Consider the following 20,947-nt stretch of genomic DNA (forward strand, 5'->3'; position numbering starts at 1 on the left):
ACCGGTGGGTGACGGACATTTTGTCTCGCGGGTACAGAATCGAGTTCAATTCTCGTCCTCCAGCTCGGTTCTTCAGAACCTCCCCACGTCCAGACCGAGCAGATGCTCTGCTGCAGGCGGTGGATTCCCTAAAAGCGGAAGGAGTGGTTATCCCAGTCCCTCCTCAGGAACAAGGGCAAGGGTTTTACTCCAATCTCTTTGTGGTTCCAAAAAAGGACGGCTCGTTCCGTCCTGTTCTGGACCTAAAACGGCTCAACAAACATGTGCACGCCAGGAGGTTCCGGATGGAAACCCTCCGCTCTGTCATTGCCTCAATGTCCAGAGGAGACTTCCTTGCCTCAATAGACATCAAAGATGCTTATCTCCACGTGCCAATTGCTACAGAACATCAACGTTTTCTACGTTTTGTGATAGGAGACGACCATTTTCAGTTCGTAGCTCTTCCATTTGGTCTGGCGACAGCCCCACGGGTCTTCACCAAGGTCATGGCGGCGGTGGTAGCAGTCTTGCACTCTCAGGGACACTCGGTGATTCCTTACCTAGACGACTTATTGGTCAAAGCTCCCTCTCAGGAGGCATGCCAACTCAGCCTGAATGCTACGCTGGAGACTCTACAGTCTTTCGGATGGATCATCAACTTTCCAAAGTCGATCCTATCACCGACTCAGTCACTAACGTATCTTGGCATGGAGTTTCATACTCTAGCAGCGATAGTGAAGCTTCCGCTGGACAAGCAGCGGTCACTACAGACAGGGGTGCAATCTCTCCTGCAGGGCCAGTTGCATCCCTTGCGGCGCCTCATGCATTTCCTAGGGAAGATGGTGGCAGCCATGGAAGCAGTTCCCTTTGCGCAGTTTCATCTGCGCCCACTTCAATGGGACATTCTCCGCCAATGGGACGGGAAGTCAACGTCCCTGGACAGGAAAGTCTCGCTTTCCCAGACGGCCAAAGACTCTCGACAATGGTGGCTCCTTCCCACATCATTGTCTCAGGGAAGATCCTTCCTGCCCCCATCCTGGGCAGTAGTTACGACAGATGCGAGTCTGTCAGGGTGGGGAGCAGTATTTCTCCACCACAGGGCTCAGGGGACGTGGACTCCGCAGGAGTCCACCCTTCAGATCAATGTTCTGGAGATCAGAGCAGTGTATCTTGCTCTACTGGCCTTCCAACAGTGGCTGGAAGGAAAGCAGATCCGAATCCAATCGGACAACTCCACAGCGGTGGCATACATCAACCACCAAGGAGGGACGCGCAGTCGGCAAGCCTTCCAAGAAGTCCGGCGCATTCTAATGTGGGTGGAGGACAGAGCATCCACCATATCCGCGGTTCACATCCCAGGCGTAGAAAACTGGGAAGCAGACTTCCTCAGTCGCCAGGGCATGGACGCAGGGGAATGGTCCCTTCACCCGGACGTGTTTCAGGAAATCTGTCGCCGCTGGGGAGTGCCGGACGTCGACCTAATGGCATCCCGGCACAACAACAAGGTCCCGGCATTCATGGCGAGGTCGCGCGATCAAAGAGCTCTGGCGGCAGACGCCTTGGTTCAAGATTGGTCGCAGTTTCAGCTCCCATACGTGTTTTCGCCTCTGGCGCTCTTGCCCAGAGTGCTACGCAAGATCAGATCCGAGTGCAGCCGCGTCATACTCGTCGCTCCAGACTGGCCGAGGAGGTCGTGGTATCCGGATCTGTGGCATCTCACGATCGGTCGACCGTGGTCACTGCCAGACCGACCAGACTTACTGTCCCAAGGGCCGTTTTTCCATCAGAATTCTGCGGCCCTGAACCTGACTGTGTGGCCATTGAGTCCTGGATCCTAGCATCTGCTGGATTATCTCAGGGAGTCATTGCCACAATGAGACAAGCTAGAAAGTCGAATTCGGCTAAGATCTACCACAGAACGTGGAAGATTTTCTTGTCCTGGTGCTCTGCTCAGGGAGTGTCTCCCTGGCCATTTGCATTGCCCAAGTTTCTTTCCTTCCTGCAATCGGGGTTAGAAAAGGGCTTGTCGCTCAGCTCCCTTAAAGGGCAAGTTTCGGCACTATCCGTGTTTTTTCAGAAGCGTCTAGCACGTCTTCCTAAGGTGCGCACGTTCCTGCAGGGGGTCTGTCATATTGTGCCCCCGTACAAGCGACCGTTAGATCCATGGGATCTGAACAGGGTACTAGTTGCTCTCCAGAAACCGCCCTTCGAGCCTCTGAAGGAAGTTTCCTTTTCTCGGCTGTCGCAGAAAGTGGCGTTTCTTGTTGCAATCACATCGCTTCGGCGAGTGTCTGAGCTGGCAGCTCTGTCATCTAAGGCTCCCTTCCTGGTGTTCCACCAGGACAAGGTTGTGCTGCGCCCCATTCCGGAGTTTCTCCCTAAGGTCGTATCCTCTTTTCATCTTAATCAGGATATTTCCTTGCCTTCTTTTTGCCCTCATCCGGTTCACCGGTATGAAAAGGCCTTACGTTTGCTAGATCTGGTGAGAGCACTCAGAATCTACATTTCCCGCACGGCGCCCATACGCCGTGCCGATGCACTTTTCGTCCTTGTCGCTGGTCCGCGCAAGGGGTTGCAGGCTTCTAAAGCCACCCTGGCTCGATGGATCAAAGAACCAATTCTAGAGGCCTACCGTTCTGCGGGGCTTCCGGTTCCTTCAGGGCTAAAAGCCCACTCCACCAGAGCCGTGGGTGCGTCCTGGGCATTACGTCACCAGGCTTCGGCTCAACAGGTGTGCCAGGCAGCTACCTGGTCCAGTCTGCACACTTTCACCAAGCATTATCAGGTGCATACCTATGCTTCGGCGGATGCCAGCTTAGGTAGAAGAGTCCTGCAGGCGGCAGTGACACCCCCGTAGGGGAGGGCTGTTTTGCAGCTCTAACATGAGGTATTTATTTACCCACCCAGGGACAGCTTTTGGACGTCCCAGTCGTCTGGGTCTCCCAATAGAGCGCTGAAGAAGAAGGGAATTTTGTTACTTACCGTAAATTCCTTTTCTTCTAGCTCTTATTGGGAGACCCAGCACCCGCCCTGTTGTCCTTCGGGATGTTTTTTTGTTGTTTGCGGGTACACATGTTGTTCATGTTGAACGGTTTTTCAGTTCTCCGATGTTATTCGGAGTTAATTTGTTTAAACCAGTTATTGGCTTCCTCCTTCTTGCTTTGGCACTAAAACTGGAGAACCCGTGATACCACGGGGGGGTATAGCCAGAGGGGGAGGGGCCTTGCACTTTTAATGTAGTGCTTTGTGTGGCCTCCAGAGGGCAGTAGCTATACCCCAGTCGTCTGGGTCTCCCAATAAGAGCTAGAAGAAAAGGAATTTACGGTAAGTAACAAAATTCCCTTCATAGGTGAGAGAACAATGTAGCAGTCAACGTCTGTATACTGTATATAAGAAGCCAGGCTGCTGTGTAGAACATAAAAATCCTCACCTAGGAGGGCGGTCTGGTCCAGTGGGTGTCGCTGCTTTCGGTCCGGTGCCTCCTCTCTGCTGCGATCGCTGTCCTCTTATGGAAGATGCATCCTACGTCATCCATACTGGCTGGCATTTGGGTCCAGCGCAGACGCACTATGATCTCCTCGGCTGAGGGCAGATCAAACTATAGTAATACGCAGGCAGGAGGAAAGGTCAAAGACCGCCCGCGCATGCCCACTACAGTGCTTTGATCTGCCCTCAGCAGGACAGAGAGAAGTGCAGCTGCGCAGGACCTCAATGCCAGCCTGTGTGGGTGACATAGGACACGTCCTGAATACGAGGCTCAGAAGGAGAACGGCTATTGCAGCACAGAGGAGGTGCCGGACCGAGACCAGCAATACCCTTCGGTATTTTTTTTTTCTTCACATTATACAGAGCAGCCTGAGCTCTCATATACAGTATTCTGGAATCCTGTATATAAGGACTCACTGGTGGTGGCCGCAGTTCATAAGGGAAAAACCCGGTGACAGGTTCTCTTTTAACAAATGCCTCTACATATGCCATATATTGGTACTTATTAAAGGGGTTGTGCTGTGTCAACGGTTATTCCTCCATTGCCTCAAAGATGGAAGGGGGAAAAAACAAACCCCAATGTAGCCCCAGTGTCCCTGCACTGCTTTACCTCTCTTACCGCTGTAGCCGGACTGCACCGCCCTGCCTTGCTTCTCTGCAGTCCTCCGTGTGCATCTCCTGCCGCCTCCTCCTAGGCCCTGTGCACACCTCACAGCTTATTCGGAAATGCGCTTAAAGCACTCGCACACCTGCTCTGCTCTTAAAGGGCTGTCGCAGTGTTTTCCAGATGTGCCTCTCAGGTACTTAAGGCATCCAACTATGGGAAGTGCGTAAGCAACATGGTCAGGTAATACATATCCATCTAGCTAGCTGTCAGGTCCCGTTGCCTACTGTCCGTTACCTGTATCTCTGTCCACCTACCCGAACCTGTCACCCTGTCTTGGTTATATCTGCCTGTCTGCCTTGTGGTCCTGTCACCCTCCGCCATCTCAGCTGCACCTGTCAGCACTAGAGAATCTGCCAGTCTGTACCTGCGCCTGTCCGTACCAGAGTCTGTTCCAGTCCGGGGGCCAGCTTCCATAGTCCCCATCACTGCCCTGGGAGTGGCACCCACACCTATTATGCTCACCTTACCTTCCGTTCCATCACCGGCCTCCTGGTTCTTGTAGTTCACCGGCACAGGATGTGTATCGGGTAACCATCGCAACGAGGCAGGAACTTCCGCTGCCAGAGCGCTGACGTCAAAGACAGGAGCTGCTTGCCTCTGATTGGCCAGTGTGCTGCCTTTGAGTAGCGGCTGACAGTGGAAGTTCCTCCATCGTCGCGATGCCTGCCGATCCACAGCCTGTACAGGCGAACTATAAGAACCGGGAGACCGGCGATGGAACGTAAGGTAAGCATAGTGTGTGTGTGTGTGTGTGTGTGTGTGTGTGTGTGTGTGTGTGTGTGTGTGTGTGTGTGTGTGGACTATGAGAGCGGGTCAGAGCATGATGGATGTATGGAACTGGAAGTGTGTGCGGTGAGTATTTGCTCGTACGGCAAAGCGTGCTCGTAAACTGAGTTACAAATTTATAGAAAGCTGTGCTCGTTAAGCAAAATACTCGCTAACTCGCTAAGGCCCTGTGCGCACTGGAAAACGGAATTTTCTTAAGAAAATTCCGCAGGGTCTCAAAGATTACCGCACCCGCGGTAAAAAACCGCGGCAAACCGCACGCAGTTTGCCGCGGTATTGTTCGCGGTATTGCCGCGGTTTTGCCGCGTGCGGGTTGGTACATGTGTTTTATTGCATTCAATGCAATAAAGCACATTGAAAAAAAAAATAATAATAATTTCCTTCTGAGATAGATGATAGAAGAGTAGATAGAGGGATAGATAGAGGGATAGATCGCTGCATTTCTCCCGAGCGGTAGTGAGTTCACATTACCGGCCGTGGGAAATGCCCTGTGGTTACCTCTGCAGGCTCGCTGCGAGGCTGCATTCAGCGCTGTCAGTCGCGGCTGGATGCAAGCATTGCAGGACGTGGATTACGCCGGAGGTGTGTGTTTTGGAGGGGTTAATAAAAGGGTGAATGAGGAGGCTTATTTGTGTTTTATTTAAAATAAAGGATTTTTGTGTGTGTGTGTGTGTGTGTGTGTGTGTGTGTTTTTTTTTCACTTTACTTACGGGTTGATCATGTCAGCTGTCTCAGACGCTGCCATGATCAAGCCTGGACTTAGTGGCGGCGATCCGCCGCCATTAACTTTTTATTACCCTGTCTGCCACCGCATCACGGCAACAGGAAGAGCTGGGGACACTCCGGTACTGCCGCATAATGGATGCGACAGTCCCGGGGCAGCTGTGACTGATATTCTCGGCTGCGGGAGAAGGGAGCATTAACCCTGTCCCTCGCCCTCCCCAGCCTGAGAATACCGGGTCACCGCTGTGCGCTTACCTCGGCTGGACGGTAAAAATATGGCTGAGCCAATGTGGATTTTTTTTCTATATGTCAGTTTGCTATATATATATATATATATATATATATATATGTGTGTATATATATATGTGTGTATATATATATGTGTGTATATATATATGTGTGTATATATATATGTGTGTATATATATATGTGTGTATATATATATGTGTGTATATATATATGTGTGTATATATATATGTGTGTATATATATATGTGTGTATATATATATGTGTGTGTATATATATATGTGTGTATATATATATGTGTGTATATATATATGTGTGTATATATATATGTGTGTATATATATATGTGTGTATATATAAATGTGTGTATATATATATGTGTGTATATATATATATGTGTGTATATATATATATGTGTGTATATATATATATATATATGTGTGTATATATATATGTGTGTATATATATATATGTGTATATATATATATGTGTATATATATATATGTGTATATATATATATATATATATATATATGTGTGTATATATATATATGTGTATATATATATATATATATATATATATGTGTGTATATATATATGTGTATATATATATATATATATATATGTGTGTATATATATATGTGTATATATATATATATATGTGTGTGTGTGTGATCTGTGTGTATTGTATGTCTGTGATCTGTGTGTTTACTCTCTGCTCCGCTTCCTCTTCCTGTCATAATGACATCACTTCCCTGCAAACCGCAGGCAGTGATGTACATTACCGCAGGTAAACCGCGAAATACCGGAGGGAATAACGCAGGTAAACGCAATGAACCGCACAGAATTTGCTGCCTGCGTTATTCCCTGCGGGATTTCACGATTACATTGCAGTCAATGGAGTGAAATCCCACAGCGACGTGCGGAAAAGAAGTGACATGCAATTGTTGTTGCTGTGGGAATCCCGCAGAAAAACATGAGCTGTCAAAATCCGCCTAGTGCGCACAGCATTTTTTTTCTTTGTCGCTCCATTGGGAGACCCAGACAATTGGGGTGTATAGCTTCTGCCTCCGGAGGCCACACAAAGTATTACACTTTAAAAGTGTAACCCCTCCCCTCTGCCTATACACCCTCCCGTGCATCACGGGCTCCTCAGTTTTATGCTTTGTGTGGAAGGAGGCACACATCCACTCATGCATTCTCAACTTAGTTATGTCGGTTGGAAGAAAAGAGGGCCCCCACGGGGCACCCGGCATGTTCCCTTCTCACCCCACTATGTCGGCGGTGTTGTTAAGGTTGAGGTACCCATTGCGGGTACAAAGGCCGGAGCCTCATGCCATTTTCCTTCACCATCCCTTAGTGGCTCTGGGAGAAGTGGGATCCTGACCGGTCATCCATTCACTGGGACCGGGCTCCCTCCGCAGCCCCTGTGGGAATCTGCTGGACAGGAGTCTATTCATCCTCAGGGACCGGGCCCTGCATCTATAAGGTACTCTGTGTCCCCATGGGGATTGTGCATGGAGCGCCTTCTTCCCGGACGCTGCAGCAGCTGCTGATTTGTGAAGACCGGCGGACTTCCGCGCTGACCGCGCCTGCTTGTCGGCCGCGGTCTTAAATTTAGTCCCCGGCTTCATCGCGGCCTAGTAGCAAAAATCCTGCCCCCGGGCCTGCCTGTCAGGGGTAAGGGCGGGACGGACGGCCTGACGTCGGCTGTGAGGGCCGGAGCATCCTGTATGTTTCTTCCCCCCTCACTGATCACTTTGGGGACCCCAGATTCCCGCACTTTTCTAGCACCGCCCACGGCTCCACTCCTCCCCTGAGAGCTCCGGCAGCCATGTTTTTGGCATTTCTGCCGGTGGAGGATTATCAGTGAAGAGCTCTGCAGCTCTGGGAGACCTAAGGCAGGGAATCTGGAGGACACACACTCCGCTTTTTAGCGGTCGGTCAGCCACACCGGTCACCCGGTGCTGGTCCCCCCCAGGGTGCCGGAATAGATACGTATTTATATACATATTTCTGTTCGGTCGGGCTGTATACCCCTTCCCATATACCCTCAGTGATCACTCTCCTAGGAGACAACAGCATGTCGTCCACAAGGAGCAGAGGTGCTAAGGCACAGGGTTTTTTTGCGACCTGTACCTCTTGTGCGGCTATGTTACCTGCGGGTTATACCCTCACTGTGAGCAATGCTCGACCCCTGTTTCGCTTGCTCAGCCGGAGCCTCGGTCACTAGTGGGCCCCTCGGCTCATGTAGACCCCCCTGCTCCCCCTGTCCAGGCGGCAGGGACAGAGTTTGCTGCGTTTGCTGAGAAACTCTGAGTCACTTTCACAATCCATGGCTCAGTCTATGGACAAATGATCTGCCAAGCTGCTAGAAGCTTTGCAGTCCAGACCGGTCCTTACACAGGCCCCGGTCCCCGTTAGCTCGTCGCCTCCAGGCCCCTCTCGGTCCGCGCCGCAGCGCGCTCCCAGGTTGGGCCCTAGGTCCCACGCGGAGGACTCCTGCCCGGACCTCAGTCCCAGACCGACTAAGCGGGCCCGCTGGGAATCTTCCCCGACTTCTTCACGCTGCTCGGGTTCCCAGCTCGAGGACTCTCTGGAGGACGAGGCGGACGTCGCAGCTCAGGGCTCTGAACCTGACGTTGCCCTCAATCTTGATACACCTGAAGGGGACGCCTTAGTAAATGATCTTATCTCGTCCATCAACCAGGTGTTAGATCTGTCTCCCCCGCCGCCACCGGTAGAGGAGTCGACTTCTCAGCAGGAGAAACACCAGTTTCGGTTCCCCAAACGTACACGGAGTGCGTTTTTCGATCACTCTAACTTCAGAGATGCTGTCCAGAAGCCCAGAGCGGTTCCGGACAAGCGCTTTACTAAGCGCCTTACTGACACACGTTACCCCTTCCCCTCTGACGTAGTTAAGGGTTGGGCTAAGTGTCCCAAGGTGGATCCTCCAGTCTCTAGATTGGCGGCTAGATCTGTGGTATCGGTGGCAGATGGCTCATCGCTAAAGGATGCCACTGACAGGCAGATAGAGCTCCTGGTGAAATCCCTCTATGAAGCCACGGGCGCGTCTTTTGCCCCGGCCTTTGCAGCCGTGTGGGCACTACAAGCTATCTCAGCTTGTCTGGCTGAGATTAATGCGGTTACACGTAATTCTGCTCCGCAGGTTGCGTCTTTGACCTCTCAGGCGTCAGCTTTTTCTTCCTACGCCATGAACGCAGTCCTAGATTCTGCTAGCCGTACAGCGGTGGCATCCGCCAATTCTGTGGCAGTCCGCAGGGCCATGTGGCTGCGCGAATGGAAGGCAGACTCTGCCTCCAAGAGGTTCTTAACCGGTTTGCCGTTTTCTGGCGACCGATTGTTTGGCGAACGATTGGATGAGATTATTAAGGAATCTAAGGGAAAGGACTCCTCCTTACCCCAGTCCAAACCTAAGAAACCTCAGCAACGGAAAATTCAATCGAGGTTTCGGTCCTTTCGTCCCTCCGCCAAGTCCCAATCCGCTTCGTCCAGCAGGCCGGAGAAAGGCCAGAGGAACTCCTATGCGTGGCGGTCCAAGTCACGCCCCCAAAAGGCCGCAGGAGGCACTGCTTCCAAGGCGGCCTCCTCATGACTCTCCGCATCCCCGAACCGCATCCTCGGTCGGTGGCAGGCTCTCCCGCTTTTGCGACGCCTGGTGGCCACATGTTCAAGACCGATGGGTGAGAGACATTCTGTCTCACGGTTACAGGATAGAGTTCAGCTCTCGTCCTCAGACTCGTTTCTTCAGAACCTCTCCGCCCCCCGCTCGGGCCGACGCACTTTTTCAGGCAGTGGACGCTCTGAAGACAGAGGGAGTTGTGATCCCTGTTCCCCTCAGGAACATGGTCGCGGCTTTTACTCCAACTTGTTCGTGGTGCCAAAGAAGGACGGATCATTCCGTCCCGTTCTGGACCTCAAGCTGCTCAACAGACATGTGAGCACCAAACGGTTTCGGATGGAATCTCTCCGCTCGGTCATCGCCTCGATGTCACAAGGAGACTTCCTAGCATCGATCGACATCAAGGATGCTTATCTCCATGTGCCGATCGCACCCGAACATCAACGCTTCTTGCGTTTCGCCATCGGGGACGAACACCTTCAGTTCGTGGCATTGCCTTTCGGTCTGGCGACAGCCCCACGGGTGTTCACCAAAGTCATGGCATCCGTTGTGGCGGTCCTACACTCTCAGGGCCACTCGGTGATTCCCTACTTAGACGATCTCCTAGTCAGGGCACCTTCTCGGGTGGCGTGTCAACACAGCCTTACAGTCGCTCTGGCGACTCTCCAGCAGTTCGGGTGGATAATCAACTTCCCAAAATCCCAGTTGACACCGACCCAATCACTGACTTACCTCCTTCCTGCTTTTGCACCAAAACTGAGGAGCCCGTGATGCACGGGAGGGTGTATAGGCAGAGGGGAGGGGTTACACTTTTTAAAGTGTAATACTTTGTGTGGCCTCCGGAGGCAGAAGCTATACACCCAATTGTCTGGGTCTCCCAATAGGAGCTAGAAGAAAAGGAATTTACGGTAAGTAAACAAAATTACCTTCTTTCCCATAGGTTTTCCTGGTGAATCACTGCAGAGATGTTAAGAACATAACATGCAGCGAAACATGCAGCAAAACCACAGGAAATCCGCGTCAAAAACCGGCAAGTGCGCACAGGGCCTAACTGGGTTACTCATTAAGCGAGGTTCCACTGTATATAGGGAAAATTTTTCTGAAAAGGGACAACCCTTTTTAAAATGTGGTAAAGTGTGGTGCATGAGACTAAGGACAGTTGTTTTCTTTAAGCACCAATTGTGGCAGAATTCTGCTGCATTTACCTTGATTGAATCTTATTGTACGAAGAAGGCAGTAGAAGCCGAGGACGGAGAAGCCAGATAACCCACCTGTATGGCTGAAGTATTGGTGTCCTGTGACATTGAAGTCAGTGACACGCACCTAGTGGAGCTCATTCCTGCCTCTCTCCTAGGCTGTGTTCACACTAGAGACCTCGGCCATTTATGGTAATAAAAAGTCATCAAAAATGTATTGCTGTTATGTGACTTGTGTTCTCTTGTGTCTTGTCACAGATCCAGTCTTGTCAGAGGATAAGTGAGCTGAAGGCGGTCACTGGTCACTATCTTGACTTTCTGCAGCATACTGGTACCTTGCAACTTGTACACAGTGTTAGTGACAAAAGCATGCTGGTCAGAAATATTCTGTCTTACCACGTCATCCGCCGCGTGCAGGAACCGCTTGAAAGGTGAAATTTCCTCAAGATGATAAAGCAAATAATCTTCCTACGTCTTTACGGCCAGAACAATTTAGCTATTCACTATGGCTATGTGCGCACGCTGCGTTTTTTGTGACCACACAGATGCAGCGTTTTTGGCCCCAAAAAAACGCATCCAAAGCAAAAAAACGCATAAAAATAAGCGTGCGTTTTTACTGCGTTTTTTGCGGTGTTTTTCTCCATTATATTTAATGGGTGAAAAACACAAAAAGAATTGACATGCTGCATCTTTGTGGTCACCACAAAAACGCAGCAAAAATCTGCACTGTGCGGACAGCAAAAATGAAATGTTATAGACTTTGCTGGGAATGAAATGTATGCAGTTTTGAGACCAGAACTGTACCCAATCGCACGCAAAAAACGCAGCGTGTGCACATAGCCTATAAGTTAACTGGGTCAGTTGGCAGCAGTTTACTAGTCTGTTTACACAATCTGACTGCGCTGCACTGTAAACAGAAGGTAGACTGGCCGACCGCACTGCACTGTAAACAGAAGGTAGACTGGCCGACTGCACTGCACTGTAAACAGAAGGTAGACTGGCCGACCGCACTGCACTGTAAACAGAAGGTAGACTGGCCGACTGCACTGTAAACAGAAGGTAGACTGGCCGACTGCACTGCACTGTAAACAGAAGGTAGACTGGCCGACCGCACTGCACTGTAAACAGAAGGTAGACTGGCCGACTGCACTGTAAACAGAAGGTAGACTGGCCGACTGCACTGCACTGTAAACAGAAGGTAGACTGGCCGACTGCACTGCACTGTAAACAGAAGGTAGACTGGCCGACTGCACTGCACTGTAAACAGAAGGTAGACTGGCCGACCGCACTGCACTGTAAACAGAAGGTAGACTGGCCGACCGCACTGCACTGTGAATAGAACAATCGTTAATACAATCGTCCTGTGCACGTATATTGTCATTGTTCTAAGCAGCATATATTCTGTTTACACAGGACAATGTGCTGCTGAGGGTGATGATTTTTTAAGGGGAGCCTTAAAATCATTGCACCTGACTAATAAGCATTTTGCTGGTATAGTCTGGTGATAGGCAGCCTGACAAAAACAGGCTGATCAGAATATGAGCATTGCAGTCCTAGGCCATGTGCACACATGGATTATCAGAGGAAACGTATAATGGAAATACATTCACCACTTCTGTATTTATCACCCACGCCTGGTTTTGGCTACAAATCCTGAGGGGGGAAAAAAACTCACCAAACACTGAACATGGCCTTAGAGAGCTGTTACCGGTTCTCATTTTTTGTTTTAAAGAAGATTTTTACATTTTGAGCATGTTAGATAGGACACAATGTGAAGTAGTAACTGCAGAGTTGAGTAAAACATATTCTTTTTCCTCTGCTGCGTATATATTGGCGTTTAAAGTTGAGAGTTTAATTTATAATAAGTCCAATGCGGTGTCTGGGGGCGAGCACTACTTCACCTCTATGACATTGAGAAATCAGGAGCAGGGAGCAGCATGCAGAGGGGAGAAAAAACACTCCCACAATAGCTTAAAGCAGGCTTTCTCCTGTGTGAGACATGTAAGGAGTCTGCTCTCCTCACTGAGCACTGCAGTCTGTTAGGGGGAGCACAGCAGAGCTGAACTTTGTCTCATTACATTCACGTCTCCTCTCAGTGCTTTCATCTCCACTGACTGCCGTGAGATGAAAGGTGTTCTCCTTTGCTCTACTCACAGCACGTTGTAATCACACAATTACATTGAGACCAATGAGGAGATTAGACTGTCATATGTGAAAGTCTGCTCTTAGTTACCATATTTTTCGGACCATAAGACGCACTTTTTTTCCCCCGAATGTTGGTTGGAAGTGTGGGGGGGTGCGTCTTATGGTCTGAATGTGGCTGCGGGGAATGAGGGTGCTGCGGTGGAGCGGGTCATCGGGGGCACGAGCAGGCTGTAGCAGCCTGCCGTGACCATGTGGGCCCGCTCCATTTAATATGCACGCCCATCCTCCCGCCCATCATCTCTCAGCGCTGAAGTCAGCACTGACAGGTGGGCGGGGTGATGGGTGGGGAATGCACGCATATTAAACAGCCTGCCCGCATGATCACCCCTGGCAACTACAGCCTGGAGTGATCATGTGCGGCTGTATTCACTGCCCCTGTGCATCATTATCAGCGCGGGGGGCAGTGAATCAGTGTACTCACCCGTCACAGAGTGTGGAGCCGTCCCCCTGCAGCATCGCGATATCTTCCTGTCTGTCCAGGTCAGCTGATCTGTGTAGAAAGCGGTGAGCACAGCGATGACGTCATCGCTTTGCGCGCCGCTAGCGTCCACACAGATCAGCTGACCGGGACAGACAGGAAGACATCGCGATGCTGCAGGGGGACGGCTCCACACATGGTGACTGCTCCACTCAGCGTCGCCGCAGCTAAGACAGAGAGGAAGATGATCCATGCTGCAGGGAGTGAGGAAAAGTGAGTATAAACGTTTATTTTTTTTTCTTCAGCGCTCTATTGGGAGACCCAGACGATTGGGGTATAGCTACTGCCCTCTGGAGGCCACACAAAGCACTACATTAAAAGTGCAAGGCCCCTCCCCCTCTGGCTATACCCCCCCCCGTGGTATCACGGGTTCTCCAGTTTTAGCTTTGTGTGCGAAGGAGGTCAGACATTCCATGCATAGCTCCACAGATTTTAGTCAGCAGTAGCTGCTGACTATTTCGGATGGAAGAAAAGAGGACACATATAGTGTCCCCAGCATGCTCCCTTCTCACCCCTGGATGGTGTTGTAAGGTTGAGGTACCTATTGCTGGTACAGGGCTGGAGCCTGACATGCTGTTTTCCTTCCACATCCCCTGGTAGGGCTCTGTGGAAGTGGGATCCTGCCGGCCTCTCAGCTCTGACGCCGGGCTCCATCCACAGACCCATTAGAACCTGATGGAGACGGAGCAGGAGTACGATCAGGGACAGGCCCTGCATCATACAGGTACTCTGTGTCCCCGGCAGGCACAGACACACTCCGGGCTGGCTGGGTGTTGTAGTGCGCCGGGGACCGCAACGTTGGAGCCAGTGTCCCTACAGATTACTGGGGGATTGTTTGTGTATGGGAACGCAGCGCCGACCCCCTCTGGACCGGGCGGCGCTGCTGTGACTTGTGGTGCGCCGGGGATCCGCCGTCCGCGCTTTTACGGCGGCGGCGGTTATAAATTGAGTCCCCGGCTTTTTGGGCCTAGGACGCCGGCAGCTCCGATTCGTTCCCGCCCCCACCCTGTCATTCAGGGTAGGGGAGAGACGCTGTTCGCTAGCAGCGACGAGGGCTGGAGCCTGATTTACATGCTCCAGCCCTCACACTATGCACAGAGGGAAGCTGGCTTCCCGCTCTTGGCCAGGAACGCCCAGGGCCCGCCCCCCTTCTCTCTCAGGACGCCGGCAGCCATTACATGCAGTCTGGCTGGAGGAAGGACGCAAGGCTCTGGGAGACCTGGACTAGGGGCTATCTGGCGACCACACACCCGCTTTTTAAGCGGGCGGTAAGCGATTTTTCTGTGCTGGTCCCTCTAGTGCCTCACGGTGTATTGGTGTACTGTGTAGGATATAGAGATATTGTATTTCTTGCACTGTAAGGTCGCTTCTGGCTGCATCTCCCAGATCACTCTGTGGAAGCAACAACATGCCATCCTCAAAACGCAAGGCTGCCAAGGCTAGGGCTGTGTATACTGCGTGTGCTGCATGTGGGGCTAATCTACCAGCAGGCTCCGATGACCCCCATTGTGTGCAATGCTCCGACCCGGTGCTGCTTCGCCAGCCGGAGTCAGGAGGGAGAGTGACCCAGGCTGAGACGCCTGTAAGTCCTGCCCCGGTGACAGGGACAGACTTTGCAGTTTTTGCTGATAATATGTCTGTCTCTATGGCAAAAATACTTGAAACCTTGCAATCTATGCATGGGGCTCAGTCTTTGGGCACGGCGAGGCCTCTGTCCTCAGGTCCCCCTCACTTGGAATTAATCCAGCCCACAGGGGAGTCCCCGGCTTCACAGGCCGAGGATTATGAGTCAGATGATAGCCCCAGCCACCCTAAGCGAGCTCGCTGGGAAAGACCCTCGACGTCATCACACTGCTCAGGGTCTCAGCGCAATCAGTCTCCCTGTGATGTGTCTGATGAGAGTGATCAGGAATCCATTCCTGGAACCCCTCTCAACCTGGATACCCCTGATGGGGATGCCATGGTAAACGACCTTATCTCAGCCATCAATAGGCTGTTGGATATTTCTCCCCCAGCCCCTTCAGCAGAAGAGGCGGCTGCGGAGCAGGAGAAGTTTCGTTTCCTTTATCCCAAGCGTAAATTGAGTGCTTTGTTGGATCACGCTGACTTCAGAGAATCAATCCAGAAGCACGACGCTCACCCAGAAAGGCGTTTCTCTAAACGATCTAAAGATACGCGTTTCCCTTTCCCCCCTGAGGTGGTCAAGCGCTGGACACAGTGTCCAAAGGTAGACCCCCCGATTTCCAAACTCGCAGCTAGGTCCATAGTTGCAGTGGAGGATGGCGCTTCACTTAAAGATGCCAATGACAGACAGATGGACCTTTGGTTAAAATCTGTCTATGAAGCTATCGGCGCGTCGTTTGCTCCGGCATTCGCAGCCGTATGGGCACTCCAGGCTATTTCAGCTGGCTTAGCAAAAGTGGATGCTATCATACATCCAGCAGTGCCGCAAGTGGCGCACCTTACCACGCAGATGTCGGCGTTTGCGTCTTACGCTATCAATGCGGTCCTAGAATCTACCAGTCGCACCTCAATGGCGTCCGCCAATTCGGTAGTTTTGCGCAGAGCCTTGTGGTTAAAGGACTGGAAAGCAGATCCTGATTCCAAAAAATGTTTAACCAGTTTGCCTTTATCTAGAGATAGACTGTTTGGCGAGCCATTGGCTGATATCATTAAGCAGTCTAAGGGTAAAGACTCCTCTTTACCACAACCCAGAACAACCAAACCTCAGCAGAAAAAGTGGCAGCAGAGGTTTCAGTCCTTTCGAGGTTCGGGCAGGACACCATTTACCTCGTACAAAGGGACTCAGAGGACGCAAAGAAACTCAGATTCGTGGCGGGCTCACACGCGCCCCAAGAAAGCAAATGGAGGTACCGCTTCCAAAGCGGCTACCTCATGACTTCCAGCCCCCTCCCTCCGCATCGCCGGTCGGGGGCAGGCTCTCCCGCTTTTCCGGCATTTGGATGTCACAGGTCAAAGACCGGTGGGTGACGGACATTTTGTCTCGCGGGTACAGAATCGAGTTCAATTCTCGTCCTCCAGCTCGGTTCTTCAGAACCTCCCCACGTCCAGACCGAGCAGATGCTCTGCTGCAGGCGGTGGGCTCCCTAAGAGCGGAAGGAGTGCTGATCCCAGTCCCTCCTCAGGAACAAGGGCAAGGGTTTTACTCCAATCTCTTTGTGGTTCCAAAAAAGGACGGCTCGTTCCGTCCTGTTCTGGACCTAAAACGGCTCAACAAACATGTGCACGCCAGGAAGTTCCGGATGGAAACCCTGCGTTCTGTCATTGCCTCAATGTCCAGAGGAGACTTCCTTGCCTCAATAGACATCAAAGATGCTTATCTCCACGTGCCAATTGCTACAGAACATCAACGTTTTCTACGTTTTGTGATAGGAGACGACCATTTTCAGTTCGTAGCTCTGCCATTTGGTCTGGCAACAGCCCCACGGGTCTTCACCAAGGTCATGGCGGCGGTGGTAGCAGTCTTGCACTCTCAGGGACACTCGGTGATCCCTTACCTAGACGATTTATTGGTCAAAGCTCCCTCTCAAGAGGCATGTCAGCACAGCCTGAATGCTACGCTGGAGACCCTACAGTCTTTCGGATGGATCATCAACTTTCCAAAGTCGATCCTATCACCGACTCAATCACTAACGTATCTTGGCATGGAGTTTCATACTCTAGCAGCGATAGTGAAGCTTCCGCTGAACAAGCAGCGGTCACTACAGACAGGGGTGCAATCTCTTCTGCAGGGCCAGTTGCATCCCTTGCGGCGCCTCATGCATTTCCTAGGGAAGATGGTGGCAGCCATGGAAGCAGTTCCCTTTGCGCAGTTTCATCTGCGCCCACTTCAATGGGACATTCTCCGCCAATGGGACGGGAAGTCAACGTCCCTGGACAGGAAAGTCTCGCTTTCCCAGACGGCCAAGGACTCCCTACAATGGTGGCTCCTTCCCACCTCATTGTCTCAGGGAAGATCCTTCCTGCCCCCATCCTGGGCAGTAGTCACGACAGATGCGAGTCTGTCAGGGTGGGGAGCAGTATTTCTCCACCACAGGGCTCAGGGGACGTGGACACCGCAGGAGTCCACCCTTCAGATCAATGTTCTGGAGATCAGAGCAGTGTATCTTGCTCTACTGGCCTTCCAACAGTGGCTGGAAGGAAAGCAGATCCGAATCCAATCGGACAACTCCACAGCGGTGGCATACATCAACCACCAAGGAGGGACGCGCAGTCGGCAAGCCTTCCAAGAAGTCCGGCGCATTCTAATGTGGGTGGAGGACAGAGCATCCACCATATCCGCGGTTCACATCCCAGGCGTAGAAAACTGGGAAGCAGACTTCCTCAGTCGCCAGGGCATGGACGCAGGGGAATGGTCCCTTCACCCGGACGTGTTTCAGGAAATCTGTCGCCGCTGGGGAGTGCCGGACGTCGACCTAATGGCATCCCGGCACAACAACAAGGTCCCGGCATTCATGGCGAGGTCGCGCGATCAAAGAGCTCTGGCGGCAGACGCCTTGGTTCAAGATTGGTCGCAGTTTCAGCTCCCATACGTGTTTCCGCCTCTGGCGCTCTTGCCCAGAGTGCTACGCAAGATCAGATCCGAGTGCAGCCGCATCATACTCGTCGCTCCAGACTGGCCGAGGAGGTCGTGGTATCCGGATCTGTGGCATCTCACGATCGGTCGACCGTGGTCACTGCCAGACCGACCAGACTTACTGTCCCAAGGGCCGTTTTTCCATCAGAATTCTGCGGCCCTGAACCTGACTGTGTGGCCATTGAGTCCTGGATCCTAGCATCTGCAGGATTATCTCAAGGAGTCGTTGCCACAATGAGACAAGCTAGAAAGTCGAATTCGGCTAAGATCTACCACAGAACGTGGAAGATTTTCTTATCCTGGTGCTCTACTCAGGGAGTGTCTCCCTGGCCATTTCCATTGCCCAAGTTTCTTTCCTTCCTGCAATCGGGGTTAGAAAAGGGCTTGTCGCTCAGCTCCCTTAAAGGGCAAGTTTCGGCACTATCCGTGTTTTTTCAGAAGCGTCTAGCACGTCTTTCTAAGGTGCGCACGTTCCTGCAGGGGGTCTGTCATATTGTGCCCCCGTACAAGCGGCCGTTAGATCCATGGGATCTGAACAGGGTACTAGTTGCTCTCCAGAAGCCGCCCTTCGAGCCTCTGAAGGAAGTTTCCTTTTCTCGGCTGTCACAGAAAGTGGCGTTTCTTGTTGCGATCACATCGCTTCGGCGAGTGTCTGAGCTGGCAGCTCTGTCATCCAAGGCTCCCTTCCTGGTGTTCCACCAGGACAAGGTAGTGCTGCGCCCTATTCCGGAGTTTCTCCCTAAAGTCGTATCCTCTTTTCATCTTAATCAGGATATATCCTTGCCTTCGTTTTGTCCTCATCCGGTTCACCGGTATGAAAAGGACTTACGTTTGCTAGATCTGGTGAGAGCACTCAGAATCTACATTTCCCGCACGGCGCCCATGCGCCGTGCCGATGCACTTTTTGTCCTTGTCGCTGGTCCGCGCAAGGGGTTGCAGGCTTCTAAAGCCACCCTGGCTCGATGGATCAAAGAACCAATTCTAGAGGCCTACCGTTCTGCGGGGCTTCCGGTTCCTTCAGGGCTAAAAGCCCACTCAACCAGAGCCGTGGGTGCGTCCTGGGCATTACGTCACCAGGCTTCGGCTCAACAGGTGTGCCAGGCAGCTACCTGGTCCAGTCTGCACACTTTCACCAAGCATTATCAGGTGCATACCTATGCTTCGGCGGATGCCAGCTTAGGTAGAAGAGTCCTGCAGGCGGCAGTGACACCCCCGTAGGGGAGGGCTGTTTTGCAGCTCTAACATGAGGTATTTCTTTACCCACCCAGGGACAGCTTTTGGACGTCCCAATCGTCTGGGTCTCCCAATAGAGCGCTGAAGAAGAAGGGAATTTTGTTACTTACCGTAAATTCCTTTTCTTCTAGCTCTTATTGGGAGACCCAGCACCCGCCCTGTTGTCCTTCGGGATGTTTTTTTGTTGTTTGCGGGTACACATGTTGTTCATGTTGAACGGTTTTTCAGTTCTCCGATGTTATTCGGAGTTAATTTGTTTAAACCAGTTATTGGCTTCCTCCTTCTTGCTTTGGCACTAAAACTGGAGAACCCGTGATACCACGGGGGGGGTATAGCCAGAGGGGGAGGGGCCTTGCACTTTTAATGTAGTGCTTTGTGTGGCCTCCAGAGGGCAGTAGCTATACCCCAATCGTCTGGGTCTCCCAATAAGAGCTAGAAGAAAAGGAATTTACGGTAAGTAACAAAATTCCCTTCTTTTCTGTGCCACAGGATACAGGCCATATACCAGGATGGGGGTATATTATGAGCAAGATGGGGGTATATTATGAGCAGGATGGGGGTATATTATGAGCAGGATGGGGGTATATTATGAGCAGGATGGGGGTATTTTATGAGCAGGATGGGGGTATATAGCAGGATCGGGTATATGAGCAGGATGGATGGGGGTATATGAGCAGGATCATATACAAGCAGGATCGTTACCAGAATGGGGTACCTTTTAGTAGAGAATTTGGGGACATTACCCCCATAACAGTGTCAGCAGCAGATCCTCGCCCCATAAGTGTGTCATGACCACATTTTTTGGTTAAAATTTTATTTTCATATTTTCCTCCTCTAAAACCAGGGTGCGTCTTATGGTCAGGTGCGTTTTATAGTCCGAAAAATACAGTAATGGGGGGCTTCTTCTTTTATTTTTCACGATGTACGAAGCTGCCTGGTTATGATTGGTCAACCTAATGCAGGGGAAGAAGTAGACATTCACTGAAAAAAATCATCATTTATAACCTAAACTTCACAAGACAATATCCCCTCAATGCACAGGTTTGATTTAAAAACTGTTTTTTCTTCAGCGCTCTATTGGGAGACCCAGACGATTGGGGTATAGCTACTGCCCTCTGGAGGCCACACAAAGCACTACATTAAAAGTGCAAGGCCCCTCCCCCTCTGGCTATACCCCCCCCGTGGTATCACGGGTTCTCCAGTTTTAGCTTTGTGTGCGAAGGAGGTCAGACATTCCATGCATAGCTCCACAGATTTTAGTCAGCAGTAGCTGCTGACTATTTCGGATGGAAGAAAAGAGGACACATATAGTGTCCCCAGCATGCTCCCTTCTCACCCCTGGATGGTGTTGTAAGGTTGAGGTACCTATTGCTGGTACAGGGCTGGAGCCTGACATGCTGTTTTCCTTCCACATCCCCTGGTAGGGCTCTGTGGAAGTGGGATCCTGCCGGCCTCTCAGCTCTGACGCCGGGCTCCATCCACAGACCCATTAGAACCTGATGGAGACGGAGCAGGAGTACGATCAGGGACAGGCCCTGCATCATACAGGTACTCTGTGTCCCCGGCAGGCACAGACACACTCCGGGCTGGCTGGGTGTTGTAGTGCGCCGGGGACCGCAACGTTGGAGCCAGTGTCCCTACAGATTACTGGGGGATTGTTTGTGTATGGGAACGCAGCGCCGACCCCCTCTGGACCGGGCGGCGCTGCTG

General features: G+C 51.5%; 1 protein-coding gene across 2 annotated transcripts in view; it reads left to right on the top strand.

The window, feature by feature from the left end:
• G2E3 (G2/M-phase specific E3 ubiquitin protein ligase) overlaps positions 1-20,947 on the top strand; it is a 196,808-nt gene that overhangs the window by 107,909 nt on the left and 67,952 nt on the right. For both annotated transcript variants that reach the window (XM_075330240.1, XM_075330239.1), the window contains exon 14: positions 10,983-11,155. In XM_075330240.1, the coding sequence (XP_075186355.1) occupies positions 10,983-11,155 (173 nt within the window). The remainder of the gene's footprint in view (positions 1-10,982; positions 11,156-20,947) is intronic.

This window comes from Anomaloglossus baeobatrachus, chromosome 12 (assembly GCF_048569485.1).
Source record: "Anomaloglossus baeobatrachus isolate aAnoBae1 chromosome 12, aAnoBae1.hap1, whole genome shotgun sequence".
In the NCBI taxonomy this organism is placed as follows: Eukaryota; Metazoa; Chordata; class Amphibia; order Anura; family Aromobatidae; genus Anomaloglossus; species Anomaloglossus baeobatrachus.